Source organism: Struthio camelus, chromosome 1 (assembly GCF_040807025.1).
Source record: "Struthio camelus isolate bStrCam1 chromosome 1, bStrCam1.hap1, whole genome shotgun sequence".
NCBI lineage: Eukaryota > Metazoa > Chordata > Aves > Struthioniformes > Struthionidae > Struthio > Struthio camelus.
In genome coordinates this window covers 63718982-63733480 of record NC_090942.1, presented here as the reverse complement: position 1 = coordinate 63733480, position 14499 = coordinate 63718982, and the positions used below count along the sequence as shown (strand labels likewise).

The window sequence follows — 14499 nt, the reverse complement described above, 5'->3', positions numbered from 1 at the left end:
GCGGGGGCCGCATGAAATGGCGGCGGCCGTGGCAGGCACATGGGAAGGCCGCTCCGGCGACGACCCGGCGCTGCGAGGCGGGCGGCGGTGCGGCCGAAACCGCCGTGGCCGGGGCAGCCCGCTCAGAAGCCCGGTCACCGTGACGGGGGCAGCGCGTCCCCCCCGCGGCGGAGGGGCCGCCCCGAGCCCTGCCCCGGAGCGCTGAACCCGGCGGCGCCGCAAGCCGCGGCGGCCGCTCCCTTCAGGCGGGGCGGCGGCTTCTTCCGCCTCCCGCCGCGGCGGCGCAGCCCGCAGCCCTCAGCCCCGCCCCGGGTGGCGGCGGCGGCGGCCGGAGCCCGTCCTGTGCGGTGTGGGCGGCTATGGCGGGGCCCTGGGCTCTGCCGGCGCCGCTCAGCCCGGCGCAGCTGAAGCGGTTGGAGCAGCACCGCTACAGCGCGGCGGGCTGCTCGCTGCTGGAGCCTTCGCTGCAGCCCTACTGGGCCTGGCTGGTAGAGCAGGTCCCGCTGTGGCTGGCCCCCAACGCCATCACCTTGGGCGGCCTCCTGCTCAACTGCCTCACCGCGCTGCCGCTCATCGCCTGCTGCCCCAGCGCCACCGAGCAGGTACCGGCCCGGCCCGCCCGCCGCCTCCCCCCCTTCCTCCCTCCCTCCCTCCCCGGTGCCGTGTGGGCCCGGCCCGGGCGGGCTCCTGCGGCGGCTGCGGGTGAACCGCAGTTGGTGCTGGCCCTGGGGAGGGCGCTCGGGGCCGTTGCTGCGGCGGGAGCGCGGCGCTGCCTCCGCGGCCTCTCCCGCGAGGGAAGGGTGAAGACAGCGGGGCGGTTTCGCCCCCGAAAGCAGGGCGGCGGTGGCGGTTGGAGGGCGCTGCGGGGCGGTGGAGCCCGAGTGAGCCATGGGCGTCAGCGTTTGAGTGCCCGCCTGTCGGCAGGCGAAAAATAAAATAAAATAAATCTTTCGAGGAGGTCAGCGGAGCTCGGGGTGCCTCCGAGGTACCGCCGCAGCTCCCCTTCCCGGCCTCCTGGTCCTTGATCCGTCGACGATTGCCGTGGGGATGGAGCCCCCCGTGCCGCGGTGGACGGTCAGGACCCCGCTGCCTGCCCCGTCTCCAGAGATAGTCGGGTTTTAAATAACTCAGGAATACTTCAGTGAGCCTTCCTGCTGAAAGAAGCACCCTGGTCCATCTCGGATTGCTTCACCCTTTGTATTGGCGGAGGTGGTGGTGGTGGTAACCGCGTCGAGGAGCTGATCCAGGTCAAACTGAGCTTTGCTGTGGGCCCTGACCCCGCTCGTTTCCCTGATGCGCCTCAACCGGGCGGCTGCGCCTGGCTGCGGCGAGCCAGGCGGCGGCAGAGGGGAGGCTCGGCATGGGAGCGAGCGGTTGGGAAGGGCAGGACGCTGTCCTCCACCGGCACTCTCGCGCTTCGCGTGCTCACAGAGCTGCTGCGTTTGTTCAGTTTACCTTCGTCGTGCAGAAATCGACTGCGCAACTGGCTTTGTGTCTGACTGCATTTTAGATTGATTTCTTCCCTCAAAAAAAAGGGGGGGGGGGAGAAAGTCAGTTTCTAGTTATTTTTCATTTGTGGACCCTTATACACCAAGAAAACGTTTGTGTTGCAGACATCCAGGGAACTAGTCCTTTCAGGGAGGTTTATACTGAGATTTAGAAGTGTTACTGTTTTTAAAATGCAGAAGTTGAATTTTATAAGAACTGCAGTCTAGGCTAAATTTCCTTGTGCAGCCATCAGGTTGTCCACCATAAAGAAGTAGTATGATGCCTGACACCTTAGCCTATCGTTTTGTTCTTTGAGCGTAGGTTGAATTTTCACTATCCCTTCTCTGTGAGCATAGCTTTGACTTTTTCTTGCTGCATCACTTAGGCCATCGTTATTTCTCTTCTTGTTTAATGAATCATCTTGCCTTTCACTTAAGATGTCATGTGTCTAGATGGTCTTTTTAAAAAGCTAAAAGTGTTGCAACACTGATAGGTGCTGTGTGTACTATTGTAATATCAACTTTGTACTTCTGACTTGGAATACATAGGCTGGAAGGGGTAGGATGAAGGTGGAACTGAAAATGAGGTTGAAGTTGATTAAATAATGGACCAAACCAACAGTGTAGTGCATTTCAGCATCGTACCCCTCTAGCTCTTTAGAAGCCTCTTTAGTCCACACCACACCTCTCTAGTCCATTTATGATTACCAAATGCTGTGGACTAACAAAGGCTTATAGCCTCAATGGAAGTATGGGAGCACTGGATAGAAGACTTATCTAAGACTTATCTAAGCAGATTTTTTTTTGAAGAGTTTGTGTTTTTTTTCTAACCAGCCTTAAATTGGCCTTTTTTAACAGTAGTGTACTGAAAACACTCAAGTCTTGATATCTGTAGAAGCCGTCCAAAACCAAAGACTGGTAGCTGGTAAGTGATGAAACATAAATCTTACGAATACAAACTCAGTCATGCTAAGTCAGACCTGAGATCCACCCGGCTCAGACTCCCTCTGAGAGCAGTTGCTAGCAGATGCTTAGAAAAGAACATGAGAAAAGAGATCTTTCCCTTGTGTATCTTTCCAGCTGACAAAAGACAGTGATTTCCTTAGTCGTGGGTTTTACTCAGGTTATTATAGCAAGAATGAGGGGAACTATTTCCCCTCATGCACACACTCCTTATCGTGATTTTGCGTGTTGACTTTGGGTTGAACCTCTTTATACTTTCAGTGTCTATCCTATCCTATTGCAGCGAACTTCACGATTTAATGATACTTTTCCCCCCATGCAATGCAATTAATTCCTACAACTATACAATGTTCCCTTGTTCTCTTACTATGTAGCAATTCTTTCCTTATAAGCTATTCTTGCTTTTTTTCTTCAGATCAATATCCACTAAAAGCCAGTTTGTTACTGACTGGCGCTGCACGTTTTAACTCCAATAAAATGTAGTAATGTCTTCCTGTCTAGAAGGACCATGGGTTGTATGCCTGTCTTCTGTAAATGCACATGTCAACATAAGCCTTCTTATCTTAGCCTAAGTCACTGGCTGACCACACCCCTCAAGCACTGTGTGTGCAGATTTTTATAGCATGCTTATTCCAGTTTTCTCTCTGATTGTGCAACTCTTAAGTCTATAGAAACAACATATGGGGACTGGTACGCCAACTATGGTGATAGGGAGGACATAACCCTCTACAGGACATGAAATGTGCAGGTAGCAATGTCTACTTCACTGTGATTGCAGGTTTCCCCCCCCCCCCCTTTCCCCTCCCAATTATAAAATCTTCAGGAATTTAACGTTTTGCTTACTTAAAGTATGAACAGTGCATATTTGATGCATTAGATTAGGATTTTCATTCTATCCCCACCATTTGGTAGTGAGCAGTTTGTTTTGCTAAGAAGAATGTTCCACTGCAAACTGACTTCTCTGAAGTAGCTGCAGTTACTTCCTTAGGGTTTAACACACAAGTCTCTTGGACCCCTTCCTGTTTCAGGCAAAACTAACATATTAATTTTTTTCCCTGAGTCAACACTAGGAAGAAAACTGGCTAAATAAAATCATCTCTTCAGAAGAAGGAAATGAAGCTCTGATCACGCTGCTTTTGTAGTTGCTTATGGAGAGGCCTAGCTTCAGTAGTCCTTAGAGCCTCAAAAAAAAAAAAAAGAAGCTTAAGTGAGAACTAAACTGAAAGAGTGACTGCCTTTAGTTTTTTCAGTGAAGAGAAATGAAGAGACTGATGGGATGTTTACATGCTGCTATGTAAATGCCAAGTACACAGCTGAGCCTTGTGGGGGAGAGAATAAGGAAGCAGAGAAGGTGGGATGGAGCAGTTAGTATGAATTAGGGTGTGAAGGAAAAAGCATTAAGTCCCTGACCTGGTAGAGGGAAAGGCGTGAAACACTGGCATGGGAGAGAATCCACACAGTACCCATGAAATGAAGAATGGAGTGCTCTAGTGCTGAGTGGGAAGAAGAGGCGTTTGGCATAAGGGAAGACAGTGAAGGTTCAGGAGCCTCTGAAAAAAAACAGGGGCTGTGTGGCTGATTTGAGGAAATTGGATCATGACTAAATATGATGAGTAATGGATAAGCCCATATCTTTAGATGTAGCATAAGCTTGGGCTATTGAACTCTCTGGACTTGAGAACTTTTCTTGAAATAAATGGTAAGTGATCTTGTGAGGGTATCTCATCTCTTGCAGCTGCCCCTGCTCTTCTGTGGTGTGGACTCACAATAGCAGAAGAATAAGGACACCCATTCAACCTACACTTTCTCCTAAAGGAGAGGCATGCCATGCATACTTGTCAAACATTATATGCGAGTTGTTTTGGCATCTCTAAACGCAGATATGACACCCTCTGAAGTGGTAGATGACTTAACCTGTGCAAAGCTTGCATTTGGCAGGATTTTAGGGCTGTGTAATCTCTCATACATCCTTTTTAATTGAAGCAGAGAAGCCATCTTTTCCAGGATTTGTGTTCCCCTCTAGTTCCATTAGAACAGCATCTAGCTCTGGCCAAATAATATATTTGCTTAGACAGGATGTAACTTTGGGCAGACATAATAAACACCTCATCAGTGAAGAGCTGATGATTATTGGGAGCCTCCGGATGACCTTTCTGCTGAGTCTGTCAGCCATGTCAGCGTGCTCAAATGCTCCCACCTCTTTAATTTACAATTGGGTCCAACGTGGGAAGTTGGGAGGGGACATCCCTGGATGGAGAGCCAGACATGTGAGAAGAAGGAGTAGGAGAAGGCAGCTGTAGCTGTTCTGAGAGGGTGGATAGTAGAGAGTTATTAGGAGCTTCGGAAACCCTTGTGCACTTTTTGGGATTTGGAAAACTGTATTTTACCAATATAAATGAGATCATTCAAGCTGTTGAATGTGCAGTTAACAACTGCACATTTAACACCATAAAGCCAATTATCTTTGGCTATTACTACCTTGCTTAGATTTGAACTGAGCGCCTAGGGGTGAAATGCCCCAAATTCTGTTTCTAATCCCTCAAGCAGTTTGGACACCTGTTCCTATATTCTGAACGGATCATCTTCCCCTCTCCGCAAGTGCAGGGATACAGATGCATCCGTTACAGGTGTTAACACATGCGGTTAATAGGCACTGGGAAGAAGATGAAAACTCTCCCCCTCTTTCCAGGTTGTCAAGGAGCAGAGCATTCTCGTTTTGGAGTCCGAGTGGACACCGTTGCTTTGACTTGTCCCAGCAGCAACTAACACAAATGGAACCGAGTCAGTAGACTTAATGATTAAACTCATACTATAACTTGCAACCAGACAGAAGCCATTGTTTTGTCAAAAATGTTCATAAGAACTAATGGAGGTTTGATATTTAAAGTTGATTTGTTTTTACATTTAACACATCACGCTTGTTTCGAGATAAAGTAAACTTAAATAACGTTACCTTGAAGAAGAATTGTTATATCACGTTCTGTGGTGTTATGGTAACTTCCATAAACTGACTGCCGTAACGAAAGTACGTTACGTCTTTATTAGAAATGAACTGTATTTCATGGAAATTTCATTTCAAAAGTATGCAGCACAGAGCGCAGAGGAATTAGTAGCATTAGAGCTAATGATGAAAATGTAACATAACAGATTTCTTTTCCTGACAGGTTGTTCAATGGAAATGATCCAGTCTGAAATTAGAACCTGCCCACGCACTGACGTTTTACTTAATCGGTGATCTGTGTGTCGCTGTGTTGGGGGGGAATACAGAGCGGTTAAGGAAGGCTGCAAGCATATTTAGTGCTGGATGCGGTTTACTTTTGGCAATGATATGCAGAAACAGCTGACTTTTAAAAAGCAGGCTAAAATCTATTTCCAGTTAAGGTAGATGGTTGCAAAAAGAAAGGATTTAATGCAACCAAAATACCAATGGTGCCCTGGACAGAACTGCCAAGTGTGGTCTGAATATTTTCTAAAATTGAGGGACTGGCAAGAGAAGTTGAATAGATCTCTAAAGCTAGCTTTTCATAATCTGTAGAAGTATGTCACAGTAACTCTACCTCACAAAACATTGCAAGTTTCCTTTTTGGCATTTCAGAGTGACATCACTGATAAAATTGGAAGTGCCTCTAAAATTATTACAGTACTACAGTAAACCTGTTGGTTTCTCTTAGCTTTCTGCTCATAAGGCTTCATTCATAAACCTGTCAGGAGCAGGTTTGGCTGAGAATGACGAATATTCGCAGTATAACAAAGTTATTCTGAAAAAGTCGCTGTAGCTACTGGGGTAGCTTTAATATGTGGATTATGTCACAATCTTGATCTTGGCTTTAACAGGGTACTAATTGTTATTTTATGTCCTGAAATATCTGGCTTAAGGCTGATAAGTCATATGTTCTGGAAACATCAAGAGCAAGAATGGTGGCTGACAGGTGGCCACTGTCCCCATGCAGAACGTGCTGAAATGAGCTTGTGCCCATAAAGGCCCTTGAGCTCTTTCTTCCTCCACGTAGCTCTCCATGGTTCACAAATGAAGTGTGGCAATAGACCCTTCCTGCTGTTGATAGGCTCTGCCTTTTCCCTCTTCATTAGGGGGAGATAAACTTTTTCTAAATGAAGGTTAAAAATTTACCCCCTCTTTTCTGGTTTAACCCTTCCCTGTCCCCCCCACCCCCACCCCCAAATTCATTCCAGTTTAACTTGACTAACAGGGGAGAAGAAACCTAAATAACTTGACTAATTCCATTGGTAAACATCAAACATGTATTGCTGTAATCACTTCGGGTGGACTTCCATGGTGCAATTTCTTTGTTTTTGTGGGACACCGGTATGTTAAATATCAATTGGAATGGAAGTATTTACTCGTCCTCTTTTATGTGCTCAAGGCTTTCAGCATTATCTGTAGACTTGCAGCTTTTCTTTGCTCCCTTGGACTAAGGGAAGAGATAGCCTTGCCTGTTTTGAAGAATCTTGATAACTCTTCTAGGTTTCTATGTACATACAAATCTAGACTTCTTACCTATAACTGGAATCCCCACTTCTCTGAATGTCTGTTGCTTCGAGGCTGGGCAAAGCAGCGTACGATTCGACTTTAAATGACAGAATGTTTTATTAATAAAATCATCCAAATAACGGAGAGCAGGAAATCTTAGACTTGATGACAATATTGTTTCCATATTGAAAACACAAAACTAGATGATAACATAGTCTATCAGCCAGCCTTTAGTACACGAGAAAGTCTTAAATAACAGCAGAAGAGCTGTTACTGTTTTTTAGGCTCATACCTGAACCTCCCTTAGGTATGGTGGTTCTTGGGAGGAATCTGGTTTTTGATCTAATTTGAGGCATAACTTTTTTTCCCAACAAAGTCAGTGAGTATAATGATGAGAAAACAAAAGGGCTGGGGAAGCAGCTCACCTCATTTACATTCTTACTGCTGCCTTAAAAGAGCTCCTGTCCCTTCCTACGAAGTATCACAACTGATTTGCAGCTGTCATTTTTCAGTCTTCCCAATAGTGACACTGCATTTATGTGAGCATGGACAAGTTGCATGGATTTCTACATGTGTTCTCAGCCACAGGCTCACTGAGATTTGATCTGTTGTCTAAATATACTTAATAGCTTTTATTAGACTTATGAAATAAACATCATCGTATAGCCTGTCTGAAATTCAGGAGAGGAATTGCAAAGGTGTAAAGCCACAGCCGCAGGCCGCTACCTGGGAGTGGAAAAGACTTAAGGTTTGAGACTGCCTTTGGCTGTTCACATATTTACCTGCAAGCTGTTTCCAGCATTTATACCTACCTTTGTTCTCTCCATGAACAGCAGCTCTAACGGCTAATGTTACACAGCTGTAATCCACTTGGGACAAAAATGTGACCTGTACTTTGTGGAAGAAGTGTAAGAAGTAATTTTTTAGTAAAAACTACTTCCTGGACAAAGACATACTGGCTTTGTGTATGAAACTAATGCATTTGAAAGTTACTACTGTGGGACCTCAAGACCAGCATTAATATAACTCACAGCTTATTTTGCAACTGTTATAGCTACATTAACTAGACAGTTGCTCTTTCATATTTAGTAAACAGCTTAAATTCTTCAAACTCTTTTCCAAAGTACATTCGTAGTCAATTTTTGTAGGTTGGAAAAATCTCCTTCCCTCAGAGCTGAAGTCTTTAGTAAAATATGATAGTTTTCTATATCTGTACGTTATAAATCTGAGAAAATTGTCTAAGTATCTATCACGTTGCTGAGAATCTTAAGTGCTTTACTGTCATTTTCTTTTTTAAAGAATAATTTTATTCTCGTAACGTTCTTCGGCATGAGGAACACAAATAATTGTAGAAATACTTCAGTGTTAAGATGGAAAAATAACTCAGTCTTGATGCAGAATCGGGGCTAAGTTTGATAAATAAAATGCAAGAAGGATCTCTTTCACTAGCTTATCTGGGGTAGTTCATTATAGAAGTTACTACAATTTATTTAGAGGGTAGCATACAGAATTTGCTTGGTCCATTAACTATGTGCCAAATAGCACAAGGTAGTATAATTCTGTGATAAAAGATATTTTACCTTTAACGAATTAGATTATTGGATAAGAAATTGGGAACTGCCTAGTGACACTTTACATGAATCTCTTTCAGGCACCTTTTTGGGCATACCTCCTGGGTGCATTAGGACTTTTTATCTACCAGTCTCTGGATGCCATTGATGGGAAGCAAGCCAGAAGAACAAACAGCAGTTCTCCTCTAGGAGAGCTCTTTGATCATGGTTGCGACTCTATTTCCACAGGTAGCCTTAACCTACTGTTATGCCTCCTAGTTTTAAAGAGAAGTTGCCAGTTGTCAAGAGGAGCTGCTGAATCACAGCATAGTTGAGGGTGGAAGGGACCTCTGGAGACCGTCTAGTCCAACCCCCTGCTCAGAGCAGCATCAGCTAGAACAGATTGCCTTTTTTCTCTCCTCTTAGGGTATCTCCTGGTCAACGCAGCCTGGGCTGCCAGGACCTTCAGGTACATGAGCAGTATCAGGGAGGATATTCAAACAGCAGTTTTGGCACACGTTGAGTACCACGCACTCTGCTCGCTCTTCTAGATGAAGCAACACAGAGCTCTCTAAATGAGCTGAACTGTGAACAAAAAGATCAGTAAAGGATATCTAGGCAGGCTTTTACTCTCTGTAGCATGTGTTCTGCAGCAGGGTACAGGTGATGCCTACTAAAGTACTCAAGTACCTAGAAGACTGATACTTCCACATGAAGTTAAGGGTTCTGCTTTAGGAGCCAGGTGACAAAAAATCAGCTTGATAATAGGGCATCCAACCAGGCAGTTAGGAGGAGAATGATTTATGTGCCTTCGAAGAGTGATTTAAAGAAAAAAATTGGTTTGGAGCCCCTGAAAAGTAAAACGCACTCAGTTTTACTTTTCAAAACCCAGCTGCTGTTGGTGGCAATACTTATGTTTCTATAATAGCTTAATGGCTGAAGCATTTGCCCTGGGAGCGGGTATGTTCTTTCTGCTTCTCCGTAGTTCCTGGAGAAGTGCTAAGTGCCAGTGTCTAGGTGACCTGAGCCCAGCCTCTGTGGTGGAGCTGTGCCCCTTGGTAGCAAAGAACACAAGGTCCCAGGGCCAGGAGAAGAGGGAATGACCGCAGTGAGCTTGAAGCTGGAGCCCTCGCTTGGAAGAAAAGGAGTCCAATGTTTTGGTCTCTCCTGCCGGGACTCTCTTTGGTGTTAGCTACTGAGTAAAAGAGCAGTAATATAATTACTTCATTACAGTGATGGAAAATGCCTTGTAATTTTATTTCTCTTAACTGCAAGCAAAGAGGGTATTTGACTAACATATTCATTTTTACTTTTCAGTTTTTGTTGTCCTGGGATCCTGCATAGCAATCCGACTAGGAACAAATCCAGACTGGTTGTTTTTCTGTTGTTTTGTGGGACTGTTCATGTTCTATTCTGCTCACTGGCAGACATATGTATCAGGCATGTTAAAGTTTGGAAAGTAAGTAGGTATCTTTAGAACTACATGTGACTTAATCTTGGAGACTGCAAGCTACTTGATTTCCTTCTGTTTTTTTCCTGCTCTCTCCTCCTCCGTCCCCTCCTCCTTCTCTCTCTCCCCCCCCTCCCCCTGCCCCCAACAGACTTGTGTCCTACCTGGTAAGGACTTTAAAACTCTGCATTATCCTATGTACAGGACTTATTCTTTTAGCAACTGATTTTGGCTACATATGCTTCATTTGCATGCATTTGACTTTTTTGTCTGCAGAATTATTCACATAACCTACACAAGCACCATGCAGGCTGAGACTGGAGCTCTGTCTTGCCCACAGGGACTGTAAACAAGTGCTCTATGTAGGAGTAAGAACAGAGCAAGCATCTACTATACCTCCCTTCCTAGTCTCCCAGTCACCGGTTTCAGCTCAGGGGAATCTGAACCCATGTGCCTTTTTAGAGAAATTCCCCTGATAATGGATTTCTCCTCCGTGAACATGCTCAATCTTCCTTTGAACAAACTCATTGCATCTATAACATCCTTTAGCAAGAAGCTGCACAGAGCTGTGTCTAGTGCACGCTGAACTACCCCAGGTTTATTTGGGGGCTTTGTTTTTAATCTGGCTCATATTGCCTTTGATGTCCTTTAGGTTTTGTATTAGATGACAGTTGTACTGATTCCTGTGATGCTATTCATGGCTTGGTAGAAATTTAGTCTGTTCTCCCCAAACCGTAGTGGGAGGAGTCATTGACATTTGTATAGAAGGTAACTGTTTAAATTTAACTCTTATTAAGATGGGAAATGCTGGACCCTCCCACAGCCATGGTGCGTCTAGCTGCGGTCTTTTGCTGTGTTTAAACAATGAGCTGCACTTCTGTAATGTTTTCTGAAGACAGAAAGAGTAAGTTCTTGATTATGACTCCAGTTTACAATTGTAAATCTCTCAGCCGGATGACTGGGGAAAGGTCAGTGACTTTCTTGGCCAAAAAAAAAAAAAAAAGGTGATAAATGAAAGCTATTTCTCAGATAATTCTAGTCATGTTTTGAATCACCTGTTTCTATTACTACCTAGCTCTGACCTGTAACAAGCCCTTTAGCAAGTCTGAGTATCGCTGGGCATACAGGCTAGCAATCGGCTATCCATGCATACTGGATAACATGTCTCAAAAGAAAGCTCTCTTTTGTGATGCTAAAAGCTCTCTTTACTTGCTCATAATGCATTTTGCTGCACAAACTAAAACTGTTCTACCTGCTTAGCCCTCCTCTTTATTCTTTTTAATTATTATTATTAAGGACATCCTGTCTTGCAGACAAGAATGGATGTTTTAGAGTGATGGGTCAACAAGAATAATCTCGGTGCCTAAGACAGTGGACTACATGAAGGGAAATGGACTATGCTGTGAGCTTTGGAATTTTGAACAAATGATTGCTTTTCCGTGCCTTTTGTTCATGCATAAAATGTGAGAATGACTTTCTCCTATCAGGAAGGCACTGAGGGGCTCCCATACCACATAAAAACTTCTTCATAAAAACTTAGTAGATTTTATGTAAATACAGCGCACAGTACAAACAGTTTGGAAGGTGTCGGGGTTTACACATGTGTTCCATGTTTGCTTTTTGAAGTTAAATAGACACAACTGTTCTAAGAACTTATTTCTGTTTAGTGAAAACAGGTCAGTTTTTTTTTTGAGACTTGCAGTTTTAAGCTTTTTTTGTTAACATTAGAAATATCTTCTAAGTTATTCCTTTTTTATTTCTCTTAAGCATGGAGATGAGAGTCTAAACAAAGTCAATAGTTTACTGCTCTAACTATAATATATAACATGGATGGAAGCTTTCATTGATGCTGTTCCTCAGCTAGCAGCTCTGACTTCTAGGAGTCAAATGATGGATGAGAGTCCTAGCACTGATCACAGCAAGGACTGGAGCAGTTGGGTACTGTGCTGCTGTCAGGTTATACAGAATACCGTAAAATACTGAGAAAAATCTTTGGACCCTGTTGACTTGTGCTGAATTAGTAAAAGGTACAGAAGATGGACTGTGGTGCCACCAACTGTCTGAGCCTCTGTGGAAAGTTGAAATACTGAATTTTGGTACATGTAATGATTCAACTTCAAGTTCTTGTCTTAAACAAAAACCCCCCAACAACAACGGCAGTACAGCTTGGAAATCTTATTTTTTATTAGTACAGAGTTCAAACTCTGAAACACTTGAATTCTTGGCATCTGAATGCTTTTGCATGACATGTTTATTGTGCAACTACAGCAGCAGCTGATCTACTGTAAAGCTCTATCCCTGGAAGAGAGCAGAAAACCCACTCCCAGCAGCACACTCCCATTTTCTGCCTGCATGGACTCTGTCATTTGACTTTGAGTCAACTCATTTAGCAGAAAATAAAAATTTAATCTAGGCTAGCAAGTTGAACTGGCTCACCTTACAGTCATATGAGTACCACCACTAATGCAAGCGAGTGAGCAGAAGAGCAGCGGAAGGAGAGGACTGCCCAGTTCCAATGGCTTTGAGCAATGAAGAGCAATGTGTCGTATTGTCTAGTTGCTGCTTAAATACTGACTCTTCTAAGACTGTTTGAAGCATGTGATAAAACTTAGCCTATTTTACCACTATTTTTCAAATGAAAGAAGAGAGTTTAATGTGGGCATCCACATCAGATAAATGTTTTCCATTAGCTAAGAGTCGGTTCCTAACTCCCTTTAAAACTACAGTTTCCTGTGCAAACAGATAAGCAAGGAATGATATGTGTATACTTTGGTTATAGTACCTTAAAAGAGCAAATGTATTTTAACTGCTTAAGGAAGTGTTATATTTTAAAGGTTGTGGTTGGATCGCACCTTTAGTACAAAGACATGGTACTTGTCTCAGAATCTTCAGTAGCATAATACCTTAGATGTTGTTCTTTTTTAAGCTTTATTGAAAGTATTGATTCTTTCTCCAGAGCAGAGATATTTCATATTCAGGTCTTCTCAAAATAAAACATTTCAATAATCAAATTCAGTGAGACAGAGTGTGGCTACCATGTCCAAGAACTGAAAAAAAGGTAGAATCCAGGCTCCAGAGGGAGTGCAAGGCCACCTCTGTGTATTTTTTAAGGTTTTGTAGGAAAAGTAACACATCAGTCATATACCCTAGGAAACAGAGGACAGTTGCTTACCTATCCACTGATTCAATCTTCAAAATATTGTCCTTATCTTTTGCAGGCAATATCTGTCATATTTTAATATTAATAAGGCTTAAAAATCCCTTTTGTCCCAACCTGCTGTTCGTGGCTCATACTGTTGTATGATATGCTATTAATGGAAAGGTTTGGTTGCATTTACTGCGAACTTAACTTTCTAACTTGGTTCGATACTTACACAGCAGTAAGTTTGTAAATTTGTTTAAAATCATCAAATAGTTAACAAGGTATTAAATAAAGCTTTTTCTCCTATATTAAATTTATATGTAGCTGGCTGTATATCAAGAGCATGGGTGTAATCTTAAATGTTAACGAAGGATGCATGCCTCCCTTTAGAGTATCTTCCTCAGTCAAGGAAAATCATATTTCATATGCATTTCATGGCTTGAGGAGGTAACTTAAAGTAACTGTTGCTTTTTGTTCCCCTGCACACAGCAAACTGATTTTTTTCCTTGAATTAGATCTCCCCTTTTTTTATTCTTCCTAGACTTGATGTAACTGAGGTTCAGCTAGCCATAACAATGCTCCTTTTAATATCTGCATGTGGTGGAACAGCAGTATGGGACTATAAGGTAAGCGTGTTGAGTATTCAGCTCCTGTTACGTATTCAGAGTTCCTATGGTATTGGAAGCTATCCTGTGCAAGTATTAGCAACGTTTAGTAGTCACCTAATCTTCTGTTATAGCTTACTGTACCAATATGGACTGTAGGTTGTATTTACACTGTAGTTCCCTTTGATAAAATGGTGTGACTCCCTATGCATGAATTTAGAGCTATATAGAGGAAAAAAGACCCCATCTGCCATATGTAAACTTCCAACCTGCCACTAATGTTCTGATCATTCTTAAGCCTTAACAAATAGTTTGTGTTTTTTCCCTTTGTATATTTTATTGTAAGACACAAATTTCTGCTCAGTGAAATGACTTCTTACATGGTGCTTTATTTCAAAACTTAAGGATTAAATGCTTTAATCTGAAGAAAACATGGGATGAAGTTAGGGCGTTATTTGGGGGTGGGGTGGTTAAGTTAACCGTATTTACATGTCAATTGAGATGTACTAGATTTTTAACATTCATGATTCTAGCCTTCTGGCTTCTAAATGTATTTCTAACTATGTAAATATCTATATTTAAAGAAGTATTTTCTGTGCAAAAGCATTTCCTATCTCTAGCTTTCATTCTGATTTTTAAAGATACACTTAAGTAGAAGGGATCAAAAGTATACTAGACTAACTTCTTGATCCTTTCTAGTCCATTTACTCAGAAATGTATAGTTCTGTTTGGTCACAGGACACAAACTGAGATCATTCCATGGTATTGATAACCAATGCAAATTAATTTAAATATAAACCACCAATAATTTGG

At 43.0% G+C, this 14499-nt stretch overlaps 1 protein-coding gene across 4 annotated transcripts in view; it reads left to right on the top strand.

Moving 5' to 3' along the window:
• The first annotated feature begins 233 nt into the window (after positions 1-233).
• The window catches only part of CHPT1 (choline phosphotransferase 1), a 30304-nt gene continuing 16038 nt past the window's right edge, over positions 234-14499 (top strand). For 3 of the 4 annotated variants that reach the window (XM_068945045.1, XM_068945030.1, XM_068945022.1), the window contains exons 1-4: positions 248-602; positions 8591-8738; positions 9807-9948; positions 13623-13707. In XM_068945045.1, the coding sequence (XP_068801146.1) occupies positions 360-602; positions 8591-8738; positions 9807-9948; positions 13623-13707 (618 nt within the window). In that variant the 5' untranslated portion in view covers positions 248-359. Of the gene's footprint in view, positions 603-8590; positions 8739-9806; positions 9949-13622; positions 13708-14499 lie in introns of all 4 variants that reach the window. The other variant, XM_068945040.1, reaches the window with a different exon arrangement.